This window comes from Myzus persicae, unplaced genomic scaffold, assembly GCF_001856785.1.
Source record: "Myzus persicae strain clone G006 unplaced genomic scaffold, MPER_G0061.0, whole genome shotgun sequence".
Taxonomy (NCBI): Eukaryota; Metazoa; Arthropoda; class Insecta; order Hemiptera; family Aphididae; genus Myzus; species Myzus persicae.
The window spans coordinates 873,026-894,887 of NW_019102619.1; the positions used below are offsets into that span (position 1 = coordinate 873,026).

The window sequence follows — 21,862 nt, forward strand, 5'->3', positions numbered from 1 at the left end:
CTGACTATTCAATTAACGTGTCCGCGTGACTCTGATAATAGAATACACGTGCGCGTACAAATTATATACTATTATATAATAATAGGACGCGTGTACATACATATAATTGGTAAAAGGACAATATTGTATTATGAGAGAGTTTACAACTTTAGACTTGAAGTGATTCGTATGATGTAATTGTATGTGACTATTTCAAGTAACGTTTCCACATGATATTTTACAATATTACATTGTATTTAAACCAATCATTGAAATCACAGAATTCTGATGTTTAAATTTGTTGGAATTTTATCTATATTTCAATTGATTCATTTTGATATTCATGCAAATTTAATGTTTATAATGCAATGTAATTTTCTCTATTCAAACATTTTTCATATATTCTTTTTTTTTTACTATCTACATAATACATATAGAGTTTATAGATGAATGCTTTCGAAAAGTAGGTAAATTTAAAGCTACTTTACTTTATTCTCGTCGTCATATTTATACTATTTTATTTATATCCACCCTGCATTTTTATCTTTCGCCGTCGAATGTTAAGCCATCGTCGGCGCACTTAAATTCCTTTTTTCCAACAACCACAAAGACCATATTTAACTAATTTGAGCATAAGTGCATTATGTCTCCACTTCGTGCTCTTTAAATTGTTTTTCTGTGCCCTCTCTATCCTTGCAAACCCCTCAAATAGGTTTATCTAAGTAAAATGTCCACTATAATTCGTCTTAATCGTCTATAACTATGTTTATGAATACTTTCAGTAAATATTAATAATTATTGTTTTGTCAAATAAAGGCTAAATTGTATTTGAAAAGTATATTCAATTTTAATGGAAAATTGAAATTCTGTTAAATCAGTTTCTAACTGAAATCAACAAACGTATTGGTAAATACAAATAAATCATGAAAACGTCATGTAATTATCGATGACCTAAAATGTCAATTGTCAACTAAAATTTTGAATATTTAGACCTGTGAAAGGTATTCGTATATTATATAGTTAATTAAATGTCAATACTATATGTTAGTACCTAGTTGTACCGTCAATGATAATAATTTATAATTATTAATTTTTGTAATACGTTACATTCTGTGAAATATATTTAGAATTATTAATATACTTATTTTTACTAACTACTATTAATTATAACTTTAAAATTGGAAATATTGTAGACAGAGGCAAAATAAACTATTTCAATATTTTATTAAAGAAAACTAGCTTTAAGTAAATATCACAATAATATATTTGAATAATATAACTGAATAAATAATATAATTCCATTGTTATTAATATGATAATTTATACTGATGACACTTTATGTTTCAGAATATTTGAAAAAATAGTTCGATACTGTGATGCCTTTATTAGTCAATTACCATTATCCTTCATCTTAGGATTTTATGTGACTTATGTGGCCAAAAGATGGTGGAACCAATACTTGGCGATTCCATGGCCCGACAGGTATGTAGAATTATCCTCACCACCGAGTTGTAAATTAAAATATGTTTTTTTTTATTCATCATAAGAGCAATGCATGTGATATCGATGTATGTAGAGGGCAATGACGATTACGGCTGTATGATTCGAAGATCGCTAATGAGATATTTGATTTTGACAATGATTTTGGTATTGCGTTCTATCAGTTCATCGGTGAAAAAGCGTTTTCCAACATTAGAGCACGTCGCTGAGTCAGGCAAGTTATTAGTTCATTGTGCATTGATCCATACTACAAAGACAAACATTAAACATAATATTATATTAAAATAATTAATAACATATAAGTTTATTACCTATTGTAATAATTTAAGTAAATCATAGTATACACAATCAGCCGCGGCGTATCCAGGGGAGGGGCTAGTGAACTCCAGCCCCCCTCCCCCCATTTGCCCTATTTTGGTATAAATCTTATATGATAAAAGCAAAGTACAAACCATTATATTTTTGATTAATTGAAGAAACATTTTAAGCATTATCAATTATTTGTAGAGATTATTACGGTTACGGGATATAGTAATGACGACCTGGTATAAGGTAACGGATATTAAATTCTGATTTACTTTGTTTAGCCCCCTCCCCCTCGAAAAATCCTGGGCATGCCAATGTACACAATCGTTATTAATTTTAATAAATTTACACAGGCTACATGACTGCCGACGAGATGGAAGTATTTTATTCACTCCCCAAGGTGGAATTTAATACTTATTGGGTGCCTTGCACTTGGTTCATAACTCTGCTGAAAGAGGCCAGAAAGTCTAAGCGAATAGAAGATTCTGAAGGAGTCAAACTCATAATGCAGGTAATAAGTTATGTTATATCACAGTGTTATATGGACAGATGTTAATTGATAGTTTGATTAGATCTAACCTAACGAAAAGGCACATGCGTAAAAATTAAAAACACGTTAGTTCTTATTGTTTTAAGTTTCTGCACTTTATAGTATATCAACTAATTACGTACTACCTACCAATTACCTTACATCCCTACCATGTAGATGTATTCAACAACTAAATAACCATCTTCTTCATATCATTGAAGTTGACTGCCATGTACAATGCAGGCAATGCTTACAAACACAGTATATAATATTATGTAGGCATATTGTATATTATGAATAAGTGTCAACATTTTCTGATTTATAATGTCAATAATAAATTTACATGTGATCTAATTGTCACTTTGTTGGTCTTAATGTAACCCGTTGGTCTTACTGTCACCTTACCTCTACCATTAGCTAATGATATGCCACCATAGTGACTCGCAAATAATATTTTTTGCTATTATCATAAGCATTGGCTTGATAAACATTTCGGAGTTTGAGGTCAAAACATTACTCCAACTATCCAACTACGCAACCTTAAAAATTAGCATCCACTTCATAACGGCCACCTGAATGACTTGCACATTTTCAGAAGGGACTTGCAAATTAAAATCTATCGTTTGGTACCATTTAAATGTGATAGGACAACTTAGGTGGGCTAACTTTAGAATATTTAAAGCAGTTACTGGCCGTCTTGGTTACTGCAAATTCTACAACTGGAATTGCAAATACTCGCTAATAATAAGCTTTTGTTTGATATCTGTTTTGAAGTTTCAGAACAACTTGGGTCATAAGGTGGCTATAGTATATTTTAATCCATTTTGCATATTCATTTTTATAACATTTATATGATACGAGTTCCCGTCAATTTTTGGTCAGGATCGTGGGAGGAAATATGAGTGACGAATCCCCCCCCCCCCCAACCGTGAGATTTTTCGTTTCCGGGTGTTGCAGTCTAATTCAAATATAGGTAGAAAGTATTATTTCTAGTGCTGTTTTGGTGTGTATACGGAGATATACGGTTATGGTTTAAGCTCACTTACTATTAAGTATTTGATGAATTCGAGTTTACAATGTTAAAAGTAATTTTTACTATTTTCAAGCACGTATATCTTATTTTTTTTTTTTAAATTAAGCAACCAATATAATGTAGGTATAGTTAGTTATTGTCATATGACATGCCAATGTTATCAATCATCTAAGAGTTCAAACCGTGTAACAAATAATTAGTAATGGTTGTTTCCACGTATACGTGTACCTATTGGCTATTGGTATACTTAATTATCGTGACCGACAATCATCGGTTATTACAGTTTTTTCGATAAAAATATGTTCGAATTGCCACTACATCACAGAGTACTTAATAAAAATTGCCAACAGAATTATCAAGCTAAATGTTATAAAATATGAAATCTGTCCTGCGGAAATAGTTTTTAATATTAAGGAAAAAATAATCATTTTCAATAAACAATATTGGAGCCATATTTACGGTTACAAATTACTTTTATATTATTTCATTTCGGTTAATCGGTTATTATATTATGTATAGGTAGTACAATTAATTTTGATTTTATATTTTTAAGTCTCAAACCTACAATTTGGTTTTCATTTTAAATATATTCTAGCTGCAGACTAGTATAGAGATTTGAGAATGCATTACAGTAGCTTATGAACTTAAGAGTTAGACCAACGGTAGGCAACTGGAGGACCGTCGACCGGATCCAGATTACGTAAGTCAGAGAATAAGACCTTCTACATAACTTATAATTTTTTTTTCATATTCTATTATAAAAATATGAAGATTTATCAACGATTTTTTTCTTTGGACCTCATTTATTTATTATTTTAATTTTTCGGACTTCAATAAAAATTACTTTCCGACTCATGAGTTGGACCTTAAACAACTCAATTTATAATATGTACTAAATCTGACTAAACGAATAGCATACAAGAGTTAGACCACGTGGTTAAATCAAGTTTAACGTTATTTAAACTCACTTCGCATTTTGCACAGTAAATGCACTTAATACTGCGTTTTCTGTACTTTATTTCATACAACGAAAATCAGATTTCGTACTCGAACCCAAAAGCTGAAAAATAGTTTTTTAAATGAAATTACTAGTCAAATACTTTCCTAGCATCTGGAACCGAGATAACCATATTGAATTTTAAATTTCACTTACAGAACTTTTTTGCAACTTTGTACAACCAAAATCAAAATGTTCATACTTCGTGCCAAAATGTTCAAAAGAAATCATTTTTTTTATGTAAAGACTCAAATTTTGTATGTACTGTTTTATTTGCCCGATGTTTAACAATTCTTTAACCCTAGGTTTTAACCTGCTATTGTAATTTGAAATTATATGCACCTATCAAACTATTATGATTAGATTAAGTCTTGATTACGTTTTCTGTTTATTCTGCTGACATGGATTCAACTTTCCTCTACTCCTCTGTTGGGAATATTGAAATATTTAGTTCTATACTTTCAAGAAAAATATACCATAATTTGGTCGGCATAATACTTTCGACGATTGTTAAGGCTCTGGAGGAGTTACTAAAAACAATGTTTTTTTAATATTATTCTTCATGGGATCGTTAGCGCGTGATATTTTAGTGAATTTACTTGTATACATTGAGGAGAAAATTGTTATCTTAAGAATGATCTCTTTATCATCAATGTAGATCACCGAGGCTTATGAGTACGACTCTGTCTTCATTTTTTGCCCCATCAGTGAATATTTTAGGGTTTTGAAAATCTTTAAGCATTGTTAGTATATTGACTCGGTTTATATGTTAGCTATAGTTTCGTCTTTCACATTTAAAATATAAAAAAAAAATGATTTGAATTTTGAATTCATGTTTATGTCTGTGATATTATGGCCCATAATTTATAATATTGTTTATAATTTATTTCATGCACCTGTAATGTTAAATGTTACTAGAACGTACACGGTAACATCGTATTATGTTAACATGTTTACAGTAGACTACCTTTGTAATTTAAAATTATCTATAACTCAATTTATCTTAATTGAATTATTTAATGAACTAAAGGTAACCTGAGTTTTTACCTAGTATAAATTGCGTTTTATATTAACTAGTAGATGGGGTAGTGTTGACAATGAAGTCAAAATGCAATAATTGATAGAAATCGATAATGTATAGTTACTGACGAAAAATGTTGTGGGATGTATTAGTAGTGACAGTTTTTTTACAGTTAACTTTTACTCTAACCACTATAAAGAAAATAATATAAAGTAAACAACGTTAAGGGTCTAACGCGGTCGGTTTGTGGTTTTAAATAGAACACAATTTTATTGCAAGTGTAAATTTGTTAATTCTAATATTCTTAACTACTTTAAGTACATATTATAATACCACGTATTTACGGTTTTGTTATTTCTCAAAAATAATCTAATTTAGTATGAGTAATCTTTCTGCTATTAATAAAGCATCATTTAAATTATTTAATTCGTTCCCATATATGCTGCAACTTTTAGAAAATATAGGTTTAAAACAGTTGTATGAAAAAAAAAAGTTATGGTCTGAAATTTAAATGACAATATTTTTTTTCAGACTCATACTTACCTACCTTAAATAATTAAAATGTTTAAGTTTAATTAGCTAATTGTTAACTACAAACAATCAAACAATACAGAATTTAATCGACAATGTGCTATGAAAAGATTAAGTATTTAATAAAATTAAATGGCAAATTGTATTGTACTTCGATAATTGTTCTGTTTAGGAATTTATCGACTTCAGATCAAAATGTGGTTATTTGTGGAGTTATGATTGGATCAGTATACCGTTGGCGTATACACAAGTAACGATGATAATAATATTATTATTTTATTATTTTTGTCAATAAATAACAAAAAATATTTTAATTTTTTTAAGGTCGTTACAATTGCAACGTATTCATTTTTCATCACTGCTGTTGTCGGAAGGCAATACGTGGAAGGATCAAACAAAATGCTGCAAACAGAACTTGACGTATATATACCGGTGTTTACAATCGTACAGTTTTTGTTCTTCATGGGACTTTTAAAGGTACGTAGTTAATTATGATTTTAACTTGAAGTTCAGTATTTTAAGTGTATGTCTAACAATTTAAAAATAATAATTTATGGACCTTGTGTATAAATACTAAAATAACATAATATTGTAATAAAAAACAAACCCCTTCACAGGAAAGGTTAAGTTTTTGCGTGTTGTTTTACCGTCGTTAACAAAATTAAGCACACGCGTAATTGAATAATATTATAACGAGGAGACGTACTGCGTAGCTATCATTATATAGATGGATTTTGACATTTTACAGATCTATAGTTATTATTTCTTGGGAAGATTGGTTAATAATTTGAAAATATGATAATAACAACTTTAACGCTGATATTGTCTGAATGCAATAGAATATTAAGATTGTAAAGGAAATAACAATAAATTCAAACTGAGCAAATGAACTATAATATTTCAAGAATAATTTTGTATTTTACTACATTTTCGGTAATTACAAATTTCAATCATAAAAGTATAATTTATTCTATATAGATAGTCTCGAATATTAATAAAACTGAATACAGTAAAATATTGAATATAGTAGTATTGAAGTAGATCAATTAGCTCAATAATTAAGGTTTTATGTCAAAAGCTAATTTGTAATTACTGAATACTTATTGAGCACTTATTTTGAATGATAAATAAAATACAATTTATACATAGGACGAGATTTGAAAAATACCTACAAATTTCCATACAGTAAAGTGATACTTATAAAACTAGTTTAAAACTTAACACACACAATTTTCCGTAGTAGTTAACACAATAGTGTTATTCGTGTAATCATTTGAATAATAATTAATGTACTATGTGTCTATATTATATGGTTATTATTATAAATTTAAATTGTATCAAACAAATAATTTACAAATACGCCATACAGGTGTGTCATTATTAAGAGATTTTATCTGATTTCAATAAACGTTCGGTTAATAGCAATAGCTTATAATATATGAAAAATGTTTTTTTTTATATACATAAATTAATTAGTTCAATATTATAAGATGTATATTGAATATTCTATTAAAATATATAACTATTCGACGCAGACACACAATGAATGAAAATATAATTTATGATTATGAGTATAACGATGTTATTTTATAATGCTATCAGAAATATTTTTTTAAATTATGTCATAACACCTTTAGATAAAATTGTTAATAAAGAAATGTAGACGTCAACAGGTCTACTCAAATTCAGTCTGCTGTAAACTCTGACAATATAAACATTTCCGTATGAAAAAACTTGTTCAGAATTCGAGTTATTTTATTATTATTATTTTTTTTTTTTTAATTTAGTTATAGTACTTAAAAAAGTACTCAATATTATATTTCCTTGATTTGTACTATTTTAATATAATTTTTTAGGTTTTATACTAATATTGTTAATTTTTTTACAAGAATATCTTGACTAATTATTTTTATATGAGTGTATGACTATATACGTGTATCTTAAGGTAAATTGTGTTACCTATAAGCATCTCAAATGTATTTATCAAACTTTAATAATTATGTATTATGCATATAATGTACATTCGTCCCTACTCATTAATATAATGTTGCAACTGATATACTGTTTTACTTTATATGATCTACACATATTGTAAATAACTAAGTTTCAGTATTTATCTTTAAGAATATTATTTATAATATAGCAAATATTTGATGGGATAAACAATATACAAAATTAAACTTTGAAATTTGAATGAATGCTCTTATTTGACTGTAGAAGTATTGTACTAATACATATCTAACTTTCTTCCCTTTCAACTGAATAAAGTAAATATTTAAGTGAACTATATTACATAATAGTTGGTCGTTTTTTGTTTTTTTTAATCAAACCACAATAAAGAATACAATATTAAACAAATATAAATATAACGAATATTATACTAATACAGACATAGAGTATTATTATAACATAAAATATATTATGTAGGCTGATTGTATCCGTTTTGAAAGAAGCCGTTAATAATGAGTATACTCATCTTCACATTACTCATGCATGATCGATCATAAATATAATGCTGATCATAGGATTTATATAATATAGTTCACTGATAAATCAAAAAAAAGTTTCATTGCTATTTGTTGTTTGAACTCTTAATTTTAACTTTTTCTCAATTTAATACGGTAATTTCTATGCAATTATTGTCCATTCATAATTTGAACTATATAAGTACTTATGAAAAATATATTATTTTATTTTTAAAGACACCTAACATTAAGGTGTAGTTCCTATTATATTAGGTATTTGAAATTAAAACGTATAATAAATTATTCAATATGTATAAATAATGTATTGAATAATATTTCTTCCTGCAGGTAGCTGAACAATTAATAAATCCTTTTGGTGACGATGAAGAAGATTTTGAATTAAATTACTTAATCGATAGACACACAAAGGTAATTTTAACACAAAAACAATAACAATATCTCGACATCTCAGTGATATTTATTATTAGGCATAACAGAAGGGATAAATCATAATCATAACGAATTATGTTCCGTAGGCATCCTATTTGGCGGTAGATTACCTTGCTAAAATTAAACTTCCTTTGGTCAAAGACATTTACTTCAATGAGTTGGAAGTTTCGATTCCCTACACAAGCGCATCTGCACCGTTCAAAAAAAAATCGCACAGAGGATCAGTTCACCACATGCCGTAATAATTATATTACAACAGTCATTTTATAAAACAGTGTGTGTTAGCAGGGCGATTATTTCATCTATGATTTTTTTTTTTTTTTAGTGTTCCTGAAGATCAACATATGATGTTCTTACCCGAAATAATAGAAGAGGTAGACCCCGACCGTTCGAGAAGCAGAAGGACGTCGATGATTTCAAACAAGAGTGAAGGAAAAATCAACTCAAACAGCAGGGACAAATGCAATGATTCCTTTGGCATAATGCAGTAAGTTGATTTAAATAATAAACAACTTCCCTTATATTTTCTAATTAAGTTCTCTCATTATATTGTATACATTTTTAATAGAATGGTTTTTATCTAGTTATATAATATCATGTGGGTAATCTATTATATTATATATATAAAAATATAAAACATTGCAAGTGTTTGGTGTTAGCTAATTCGTGTAATTTTATTTATTTATTAAAATTAATTAGTAGGTACATTATGCATTCTTACAATTTTTAGTCGTCAGAGCACATTTAATTTTTAATTATAACTGTTTTGTTGGTTTGTTCAGAATTATGTGACTCGACACAAAAGTTTCAAGTCAAGAAAAAATAATTTAACTAATTAGATATTCAAAAACTAATTTGATATATTTCTAAACTGAAAAAAATGTTTTATAAATTATAAGTTAATTATTTTAAGTTGTATGCGTTTTATTACCTTTCCATATGAAAACTCGTTTTTTTAACCACTATAAAAACTATAATTATCAATTAAATAATAATGATATATATCAATTTAAAATTAATGTCTTGCCCATACATGTAATCAATCACTATTATAGATTGGTATCATAATATTTGTTAAGAAATAAAATCAATTTGATATCTTACCCGACTCATCAAATTACCACTCTCCTATACTGAGAAGCTTTACACTCAATTATTAATATGTAGGTATCTAACATAATTTCAATAATCCGATATTTGATTTCTTGTTTATTACACTACTGCATGCATAAAACTACTGGTCATAGGTTATAACTTATAACACATACTTAGTTTGACATTATTTACTAAGAGTTTTGGGGTGTTTTACAATTGGTATTGTTGGATTTTGGTTAGGCATAATGTACCCATACAATGCTAATAGATTCATAAGTACTAGAACTCATAATTTTCATTGTCCCTTGGACTCTTTTTGAGAGATGAAAACACTCCAATCTGAAACTAGGTTAATCTAGGATCAAGTACTTAGTACTTTGAGACGCTTTTACATTCAAATAAATGTGTCTATCGCCATTGGTTTGGTTTTTCACAACTACGCTTCAACTATTTTTATTAGAACGTAGTTTTCCTTCGAGGCCACGGGATGTACACAAATAATTGCATCATAATATCACGGTAGTATCTAAACGATCGCTGCAGGATTTGTTTTTAAGGTAAAATTAAAAATCACATTGACGTGCACTGCAACAAACTATCAAAACGTACGTTTGTGTACGCTTAGATAGTTCAGGCTTTTTGTTTCCTCCGAATTTTCGTGAAGCTGTGGCGATTATTTCGGCTTTACGCGTTTGTTCATGTCGTCATTGAGCTTTTATTTTACGTATTAAAATTAAAATTTAGGTGCCTACCTCGTGCACTCGGACACAGCCGCGACGCCGGGTTGGTGGGCGCATACATTATATACGCGTATTACATTTTCACATTAGCTTTCGCTATATTCGGTGTAGTGTTCTAGTGTATAACTACTAATGTTTTTTTGAACACACGTATGTTAATTAAAATATATGATATGGACGCACTCCAAAACACAGGTAAATTTAACTCACTCCGTTGCTATGTTTTGGGTGTCCAAGAGTTTTTAAAAAACTAAGCTCAATTTTATATTACAATAAACGCACATAATATATAGACAAGATAATACACTTATAGTTTATTTGTATATAAAATATACGAAGGTAGAAACTTAAAAAGTTATAACATGTAGTATAAAATAATATAGTCATAGTGATATTTTATCGCACGAGGCTCGGATGTTTATGATTTTTTTAATATTTTTTTCTTTTTGGCGAGCGGTTCTATTTTATGTATACCCCACTATAAAATATAACATTTTATTAATACAAATTAAATATCCACGTAGGTATTATACTATTACTTCTCATCTTTTAAAAATTGTATTAAAATAATAATTTTTGTTACATTGAAGAAACGATTTTATAAAATTAATCATAATTTATTGTAATATACCTACGCTAAAATATTTTACTTTGTGTCTATATATTTGAGAGATCACTGATTTCGTTCTCAATTCGACATTGATTTTAAGATCTACTTTGATCAATTATGAAGTCGTCCCAACTTGGGAATCCAAATCAAAAGACTTTACATTAGGTAAGTGTTACTTGAGCAAATATAATTTTTTTAACGCATTTCTCGTGTGTATATTCGTTTGAAAAAAACTGAAAATCGTTTCCGAGTAGATTCAATAGAAACAAAAAAACCCGTATGGTAAAACTTGAATACCAAGTTGTAGAATCTTGACTATCGTTTGATACCGTTATACTTTTGTATTCTAGTAATCTAATGAGTAAGGAGCACTATAGAGATTATTTAAGACGATGTGACCGATTTATTATCTATTTAGTACTTCTTTGCAGACATAATAACATTAAATCGAATAAAGATACCAGATATAGGTATATGGGTACTAAATTACTAACTTCTATTGGAAACGCACCGATATGGTTTAATAAATCTACCAGATTTCTTTTACATTGAGCCCTCTAAGGCTCTAATGGCCGTCGAAATAGTTGATATCGCGTGTGATCTCCCACTACTAATCGAGACCCGAGACTGGTGAAATGTATTCTATAACACCACTATATTATAATCACGAATTAAGATATATATATCTTAATTCGTGATTATAATAACCATAATATATCGAGTATAAAATCTATAACACGTTTTTTTTTTTTTCCGTACTGTTTCACGAGAGCGTGATTATTATTAAAATTATTATTATTATTAAAATTATTATTATTATTATTATTATTATTATTATTATTACTATAATTATTGTTAATGGATAGGCAGTGTATATAATCCCTGCAGATGACTTTCGCGTGTGTCAGTATTACCGACGAGGGTATATATATATATATATATATATTATATGTGTATAATGTATATTGTAGTTCGCATTAACGGCCGTAGGCTATGCCGATGGCTTTACATCGTTATTGGTACGAAGAAGACGACGGCGATAGCTATACACAGAGTAGTGGAGAGAGAGAAATGTCTATGTATACGTCTGTATACACGATTGTACACGCACACACATAAAAACACACCGGATCAAGTTATCCGGAGGGTATACGACGAAACAAAAACAGATTCTCGCATTGGATTATTGAGACTGTGACGTTACGGCATTTCCGAGACTGTATACACGATACGACATATAATATATATTTATATACACGTATAGAGAGAGGGGGAGATACTATATTATACTCTGTTTTGTGTGTGTTTGTGCATTATTGTATATGCCTACTTTTCGGTCAAAAGTCACGGCGTGGGTGATGGGAAATGTTTTAGAAAGATTATATTATGGTGCAGTTCGTACATATACAGGCCCCTTAGACTCACACGAATACGGCGTGTGTGTGCGTATGTGTGCGTATGTGTGTGTGTGTGTGTGTGAGTATTATATATATATATATATATATCAACAGGCCTGAACTATTAAGTATGTATGTATTGGGTACGATCGTGTTTGCCCGCAGCGAATGAAGAAAAAAAAATAAAGAACTCCGTATTTTTTCATAATAAATACTACAAAATAATATAACTGGCGAAACGTCAACAGTACCAGCTTATTTATTATATACGTACGCGGTACAGCTATTATAATTTATAATAATATTTTTGAGAATATAAAGAGCGCATTTAATTTAGTTGCATGCATCGAGCTCGCAATTAATTTTTAACCGTTAGAAAGCGGTTAAACTTGCCCCGCCGCCGTCTACGCGTATTCAATACCTATTGTATTTTCGTATACGAGCGACTTTTTTTTTACTTTCTCGAATTCTAGATTGACGTGGGTATAATTACAAACGAATTTTGAGAAAAATTCTAGTCTTGCACGATGTCATGACTCCAACTGCGCTGTGATCGAACCGTTGAGTTCTAAACCGCGGTCGAAGTGGGAAGCCGATGGTTTTTGGTGCACGATAGAACTTTCGAAGGGTGTAGTGTGTACGTGTACGTCAACATGTTGTTCAGTATAAATAGATTATTATTATTGTCTTTATTTTTTGTCACTTACCTTATTGTGTTATACTGTTACATAATTATAGCAAAATAGTAAACCCATCCAATCGTTTTATCTGCGTGTAAAATATCGATCGTGAATTTTACCTGAGCTTGCGTGTTATGGAAATATCTATAGGTATATATATTATTATAATATAATGTGCATGTGAATTTGTGGTTGGTCTGTTCAAATACAGTTATACCTATTACCTGGTGTCCCATACGTTTGTTATACCTACCATAATACATTTATATAGGTACCTAAGTTTTGAGTTTATTGTTGCATTTTTGTTTTTCACTGCCTAGTGTTGAAATAAAAATAATCGATAACCCTGGATGACCGGATGTAATAACAATTATTATTATTATTATTCAAAAAATGTATGATAAAAATAGTATATTAATTACTTACTAAAATAATTATTGAATACAATGCTCCTGTGACTGTTTTTAAGTATTTAAAAAGTCGTGATAGTTGGCGAAGGGAACCGTTTAAGGAACTAATATAATAATAAATATAAATATTACGTATTTTAAATCATTAAAGCAATAATAATGGAAATTTGAAATTTATTTCCATAGTACTAAAGTCATTATTATAATAACGTCCGTACAGCGTATGTGTTATATTTTTAACATTTAATAATAATTAATAATATGGATAAAATATAGTACCAATGACAATCAAGTACTTTATCGATTTATTTATTAGATTTAAATACATAATCATAGAGATGTTATAATTTATTTTATGTTATAACTATTACTATACAATATATTGTATCCGTCGACCGCCACAGTTGATTAAAAAATGGTCAATCATTTGAGAACCATCAAAATATTGTGAAGACTGAAAGGAACAGTGTCATCATGGGATGAAAATGTTTGAATATTTCTGTTCTATATAGAGTCTAGAATCTAGACATTATTGATGTTAAATAAATATTATTTGATTTAGTTATTGAGTAGATGCAAACATATAATTTGTCTAAATCACTACAGTATGCAGTAAGAAGGAATAATAGGATACAGTTTTAACAAAATGTCAAATTTTTTGAACAATTGAATAGTTGTTCAATCATCAATATTGCATTATGTGACCAGATAGGTGGTAATTGAAAAATGAGTTACGCTTTTTTAACTGAGTTTAATATTTGTCTCCATAATAGTATTAAAAAAATTGCAATTTTAAAATTTAGCCAATACACTATTATAGGTTAATGTTGGCTTATAACCAATGCTTGCAAACGTTATAATAACGTTATGATTATAACGTTATATTTGATAAAAAACAATTGAAATTTGTAAACGTAATTATAACGGAAAACGATAAACGTAAATAAATAAATAACACAAAACAAAACATAACGCAAAACGGTATGTATTGTATTCCATTAAACGAAATAATTAATTCCCAATTATTTAATAATACTTAGTAGTATTCAATTATTTATTCAATCCAAGAATTAATTTTATTCCGTATCCGGCCTATCCGGGAGATCCCGTATTAGATATTATTTTAAAACTTAATAAGAAGTTATTAATAGAATAATTTAATTACCAATAGCTAATAATAGTGATGCTCTGATAATATTGTACTGTACTATCTGTACTACNGGAGATCCCGTATTAGATATTATTTTAAAACTTAATAAGAAGTTATTAATAGAATAATTTAATTACCAATAGCTAATAATAGTGATGCTCTGATAATATCGTACTGTACTATCTGTACTACGGTCGAAATTTATACCACTCAAGTTATTCAACTATTGTGTTCGGTGTTCAGTTTGCTCAGATTTATTCACTCGTCAGTGTTTGTCTAATTGTTGTCAAATGTTTAATATTTATATTTTATACTAATATACTTATAGTTTTAACGTGCATACGTTTTCTTTATATTAGTTTAACCCATTTAATTAAATAAATTAAATTAAACAATACCTACTTAAAACTCAGAATAGGGAAATTATGTCCCCAAAAAAAGGTCATAGTCGTATACTTTTAAATTGCGGCCTGTGTACTTTTAAAACAGGTACCTATCTAAATACTTTTAAATTTTAAATAACGATAAACGCAAAAATTGTATAACGTTTTAATTATGAATAACGATAAACGCAAAAATTGTATAACGTTTTAATGCTGAATAACGATAAATACAAAAGTTGAATAACGTTTAAATTTTGAATAACGATAAACTCAAAATTTGTATAACGTTTTGATTGTAAATAGGTAACGTAAGACAAAATGTATTTTTCAAATGCAAGCCCTGCTTATAACTTAACGTTCTGGGATCTGTCTCAGCCCAACTAACCCAAGTCACCACTTCCTCCTCTGTACTCGTATACGTACTTATCATTGGCAGACGAGGCTTATTCGGCGCGTATGCAATAAGTAATAACAAATGATTGGTATTGATATCGGTATTGTGTGCAGGGTGGTACAGCAGCGATCAACATCAAACGGCTGCGGCGAAGTCGGAGGACAAAACTCGAACGCGCCAGCCAAACGCGGCGGCGGCGGCGGCGGCGGCGGCGGTTTCAGACAGTTGGCTCAGCGCAAGTCAGACGCCGCGCAACCGGTGGTGCTGGTGTCAATGACCCGGCGGCCGAGCTACAATTCGGGACAGTGGAAGCCGTTCAAGTGGAAATCGTCCGACTGCGGCGAACAGCGGCGCGCTTCCATCGGCGGCGGGCGCCCGGAACAGCATCAGCAGACGGACGTGGACCTGCAGAAAGCGGACCGACCGGAAACGGCGACGGTGGTCCCGGAAGGACACGTCAACGCGGCGTTCGTGCCGGACAAACAGCAACACGACGTGTGACGCTCATTACCGCGCCGGCGTATTTGAGAGGGTGCGTCGGGTTGTTTGATCCCCGATCCACGAATCCGTCTAAATCTCTGCGGACCGAAATTGAAACCACTCCCCGCCATTTAAGTAATTATTCCAATGCCGCCTACACCTTAAATTAATATAACAGTTGTTGTTCTATAGTGGTCGCATATAAATAATAACCGCGTCATCATACAACGAGTATTTTACCAACCATTTTTAAAACCAAACGAGTTTTGGAATTGGAACACGAGTGTCCATGTGTTTACCTGGTTATATAATATTTTTTTTTATAAGATAATATGATTTTAATTTATAAACAATTTTTATGACCTGATCAATTTTTACAAAAACCTTTATTGGTACACCGACTATTTGAAGTTAAAAAAAAATTCAGTATTGTCTTACCGCACTAAAAAATCCTAAGTACGTCACTGACACTAATAGTATGTTTTTAACGACTTTTTTTAAATTTTAAATTCAGATGTTTAATAAAACGAAATAAATTCCTATATATAGAAATGTTAAAAAGTGTACATTTTTATTCTCATGAAACTGTCTTAAATTAAAACTCTAGGAAATAAACCTTTTTAGACAAATCGTTAAATAGAACTCATTTATTTTAAACCTTAAATTTCATTAAAATACCAAAATATTTGACTGTGGACATTTATTTTAGGAGAAACTAGCTAAGACGTATTAGCTATGTTTTTGAATTTATTGTCCGTGATCTAATCTTCAACGTAATCACCTCGTCAGTTGTAATTGTGTACAATTATTATTTAATTTAAATGTATCGTAATGTTGCATTAAATGTATTTTTCCGCCCTCCCCCCCTTTAATATCCCTTATACACTTATCTTCCATTTACCAATTAACAGTAAAGTCTTCGAGAAAGTATGTCTAGCCGTAAGGTACCTATAAGGACTTTATTTCTCCTCACATTGGTGTTTTTGTTTTTATAACTGTATAATTAATTACATAGTTATTTAATTCTATAATTTTTGTATGTCGTTTAATGATTATATAATACCCAGATAGTTAAACATAATAATTTAGTTTCATTTTTAATTGTCATTAAGATACCTATATATTATTATATTAATAATATGTTATAATACATACGATATATGTATGGATTTTTATGGATTTCCAAATCTTAAACAACTTATGGTTAAATTCATATTCAACATTTATAACTACAAATACCTATGGTTAAAGATTTTAAATCTTGAACAATTTTATTTACTTATTCAAATTTTTAAATTTCTTAAAAATAAATGAAATTAATTGCATAGATAAAGACGATGAGACAATCAGTTATGTTATGTATTACCTACACATATAATGTAGATATATATTTTGTATTAATTTTCTTTTGTTCGTAATCATAATATTTAATATAATAGACAAAATGATATAATTATAAATAATAATATATTAGCAAAGTACAAGGTAGCAATCGAGATTATGTAGAGGGACTTAATTTCCCCACAAGAGTCTTTGACGGACCTTTTATTCCATAATGTTTGAAACCCTCGGACCCTCCCCAAACGAGTCATGACGTATTAGTCTCTAAAGAAGAAAATATATTCTATAAACTTATAAACTGAACGTTTTTTAACGTTTACTCAACATGAGTTTACAGAACAATTTTAAACGCTCGTATTAGTCGTATTATTAAACAGTTGTAAATATAGGCCTATTTATTAGATATCTAAAAATATGTCAATAATTATAGATCAGTTATATAATATATTGTATGTACTTGTGATATGTGTATGTACTGTGTATACGCCTTCGTTATTATATTATATATTTTATTGTAATATTGTACATTGAAAAATCGTCTAGGTAGCAAACCAAACGATGAAAATCAATATGTTGATTTGTATATTTCGAAAATTATATGATTTATACAGTACCATAGACTTATATTAAATTAGTAATACATCGTATTAAAGAAGAATACTATATGAAATATTTGAATAAAATGTTAATATGTTTTAATGTTCATAGTTTACCTGTTACATGTATAAAATATATATAAAATAGTTGATAATATAATATAACCATGAACACCATTATGACTTTACCTATACAGCAGACTGCATATTATACAAATGACTACTAATAGAGCTGTACGATGTTTATCGATTATTAACTGCTGCAAAATTTGAAACTGGGTTGAGTAGATCAATGGCAAATAACTGAGCAATTAGTGCTTGGGTCAAATATGTTAATCCAGATCCTTCATGTATGTACCCTCTAATTTGTAATATAATGTTTATACGGTTTTAGTTAGATACTTGCTTTACCCATTTTTAAAATAAATTTCATGGGGTATATGATTACATTTTATCATAGTATATTAAATGTTTGGGAGAAACGAGTTCCGAGAGGAAGAAATTCTTGGAACGAATTCCTTTTTATACAAAAGAACAACAAAAGAACAGGGAACAAAATGAGCTCCTTTTTTCAAGATAAAATAATGAAATTGTCCGTTCCTTTCAAGTTTCCAATTATGCAGATATGTAAATAATAGATATTAAAATATATTTTGTTCTTAGTGTGTGTATTGCCAGTTAGTGATCGTTATCTAGTATCGACGTTAACTGTTTAAACTTTCAGTCATTTTATTGATATTTCTTATATTATACGAGTAATGTAGAAATCGTTGTCGTTCGGTCAACAGAAAATAGTAAGAACATTGAACAGTACAATTATTCATGTTGCCAGTTGGGATTAAAGAAGATATTTCAACTCAATGATAACTTTTTTGCCACTGTTATACTTCGATTGGTCGGCCAAGTGCGGTCTACGAACTATAGGTACCTATAAAACCAATAGTCATCACTTCGCGGATCCGTGCCAGTTTCCCGAGGATTACATGAACTGGAACGTAGACGCAAAATAAGTAGGTATCTTATCTTATTCACAGTTAAACAGTTACTATTGGTTAGTAGTTGATTATACAAAGCATTTAGTTTAATTTAAAATTAATTTATAGGAAATATTTATAAAAACGATCACGGCGATAAATTTGATAAAAACATAAGAGCTCTTGGAGCTCACGAGGACATATATACTTTCTGACCTTAGTGGTAATAATTAATACCTAATTAAGTAATATTTATAGAAGCTTGCAGCCAACTATTATTTTAATTCTACAGCAGCTAAAGTTTAACGAGATAAGCCAATGGAAAATATACGCTAACGTGTAATTTGGCACACGTCAATATTGTATCAGTAGAATCAGTGTCTCTGCAGGTCCATGTGTAATATGTATAGTACACCTGCCTTGGGTAATTAAATAATATTGTACGAAAAAACACTCAAGCGCAACAGCAAATGCAATAGGTACCTAGATTATATGTTTTGAGGGCCCTAGCTGAGGTGGAATATAGGTACCTACCCTACTTAAGGCTATGTCAAGCCTATTAATATAGGTAAAAAATGTACTAGGTGTAGGTAGTCTATTAAATATAAATATTTGACAACAGACATGTATTTATACTCGTTATTTGATCAAACGGAAAATAGCAGGCAATCAGGTACATACTCTGCTGTACAGTAGGTTTCGAATACTCGAATGTACCTGGTCATTGAGTGGGTATACCGTAATGGATGTGTTAAATTTGAATTCAATGTTACATCGTTGCATACGAAATGCGATTCTAGTGTATGCGGGGTCTGTCAGCCATTATTACCTACTAAATATATTCTATTATTTACTTGTGTAGATCTTAAAGTTATTTATTATACATTTATACCTACTATAATATATTTATTATTATAAAATTATAAAATTATATCATAGATATTAACTTTTAAATCAATACCTACCAACTTACCTCCTGTTAAACGTTGTGAATATGTAAATGCTCATATAAACATTCTGCGGTCATTTTTTTAGTGTCAAATCAAAAACCAAAATCAATTTTGAGTAAAAAATCTCGTTTTTCCTTCATTTTTTTTCTTGGCATTTTTAGAAGTTCAATTTTGATTACCCAAAGCTCCAACTAAATTTACTTTCTTACCGGAAGAGATATTGAAGCAGAAAATCAAAGCATTATTTCAACAACTTATCGTGCATACATTCAAAACATAAATTTAAAAAAACACACTCACACATCATTGTAACATCAATACATTTATCACTCTGCTTAGGATTAAAAAAATGTTAAAATGTATTTTAACATTTAATACATTTTTAAACTTTATGCAGGCACTAATTTATAAATGTTCATCATTTTGACAAATTTTGTCCAAAAAAATTATTAATTATTACCTACCTATAAATATGAAGAACTATGATGGTTAGATTTAATATAATAACATAGTGTTATGTGTATTATGTTTTGTGAACAGATCAACTGGTTAGTGGTTACTGGTTAGCCGTTACACTATAGAATTATTGACTTTATAAGTATAGAAATCGTTTTTATTAATATTACGGTTAGTACAAATAATGTATTATTATCACGAACTATGGAAGACCGAAATCTAGTGGCCACACATTGATTTACTCTGCACTGCTGCAGAAAACAGAAATATTGTGATTTGTGAGATACCGGAAAATATTTAACTTACGACAGTGGCGTAGCGAAATAGCCTATCTTATACGCCGTTTAATCATAAATGTAGAAGTTAAATAATTGCATTTATAAAAATATTGTAAGTATTTATGATCTCAGAAAAATGGTATTAATAAAATATTATTATTCGGAGTTTATTACCTACATCCTACAACATTACAACTGATACCTTCAAAATATTATAAACTATTCATGGTTATTGCATTTTACGTCCAAAATGTCTACTTTCTATTTTCTATAGTAGAAATATACTAATAATACTTTTTTCAATATATTTGATATTAATAGAATTTTTTGACTCATGCCAAATTACATTTTTGATGACACTTCTAGCTTCTCTAGTCCTCTGTATTAATATATGGGTAACGATTTTCGTGTCTTAAATAATGTAATCTTTTACAAATGGTCAGGATTTTTCAGAGAAAGTAATACTCTTTGTATTAAACAAAGTGTTAAAAACATTACGCCACTGCCTATCTGAATACCTTACATTCGAAACAGAGACGAGAAGCTGGAATATTCAACATTCTGTCAAAAGCACTTCACCCGGACATTTTAAAATGTAAAGTAACTAATCATTGAAAATTATCTGTGATACTGGAAAAATATTAAATATACCTCTGTAAAATTGGGCTGTTTTGGAATCGAATTACAACAAAATGATAACCATTATTCTTTGTGTTGATATGCAATTTTGTCCAAATTTGAACTTAAAATGTCTGTAAAAAATAACTGTATTCATATATTTTTTAGATTTATTATTTATGAAAAAAACTGCTTAAGGGGCACCTTGTTTTAAATTCTCAATCCTTAGCTATAAAAATTGAACATTTTATATATTTTTAACTACAAAATCATTTTCAATTTTCAACTTCATAAGTATCGTCAACATTTGAACTTTAAACGCTTATAAAAAAAAATCAAGTCAATGTATTTTTCAACTTCCTACTATTGGAACACAAGTTATCAAAAGTTTTGCATTACATTTTCATGCTTTTTGGCCCAACCAATACAATTGTATTGACATTTATAGAAAAAAATGGGGGGGAAAGGCAAATGGAAATGTCCGCCAACAGCCTAATAC

General features: G+C 29.3%; 1 protein-coding gene across 1 annotated transcript in view; it reads left to right on the top strand.

The window, feature by feature from the left end:
• The window catches only part of LOC111032707 (bestrophin-4-like), a 34,770-nt gene extending 17,552 nt beyond the window's left edge, over positions 1-17,218 (top strand). The window contains exons 2-10 of the mRNA XM_022313144.1: positions 1,327-1,461; positions 1,527-1,693; positions 2,139-2,296; positions 6,069-6,146; positions 6,221-6,373; positions 8,710-8,790; positions 8,898-9,049; positions 9,137-9,298; positions 15,784-17,218. Coding sequence (XP_022168836.1) covers positions 1,327-1,461; positions 1,527-1,693; positions 2,139-2,296; positions 6,069-6,146; positions 6,221-6,373; positions 8,710-8,790; positions 8,898-9,049; positions 9,137-9,298; positions 15,784-16,171 — 1,474 coding nt within the window. The 3' untranslated portion in view covers positions 16,172-17,218. The remainder of the gene's footprint in view (positions 1-1,326; positions 1,462-1,526; positions 1,694-2,138; positions 2,297-6,068; positions 6,147-6,220; positions 6,374-8,709; positions 8,791-8,897; positions 9,050-9,136; positions 9,299-15,783) is intronic.
• The last annotated feature ends 4,644 nt before the right edge of the window (positions 17,219-21,862 follow it).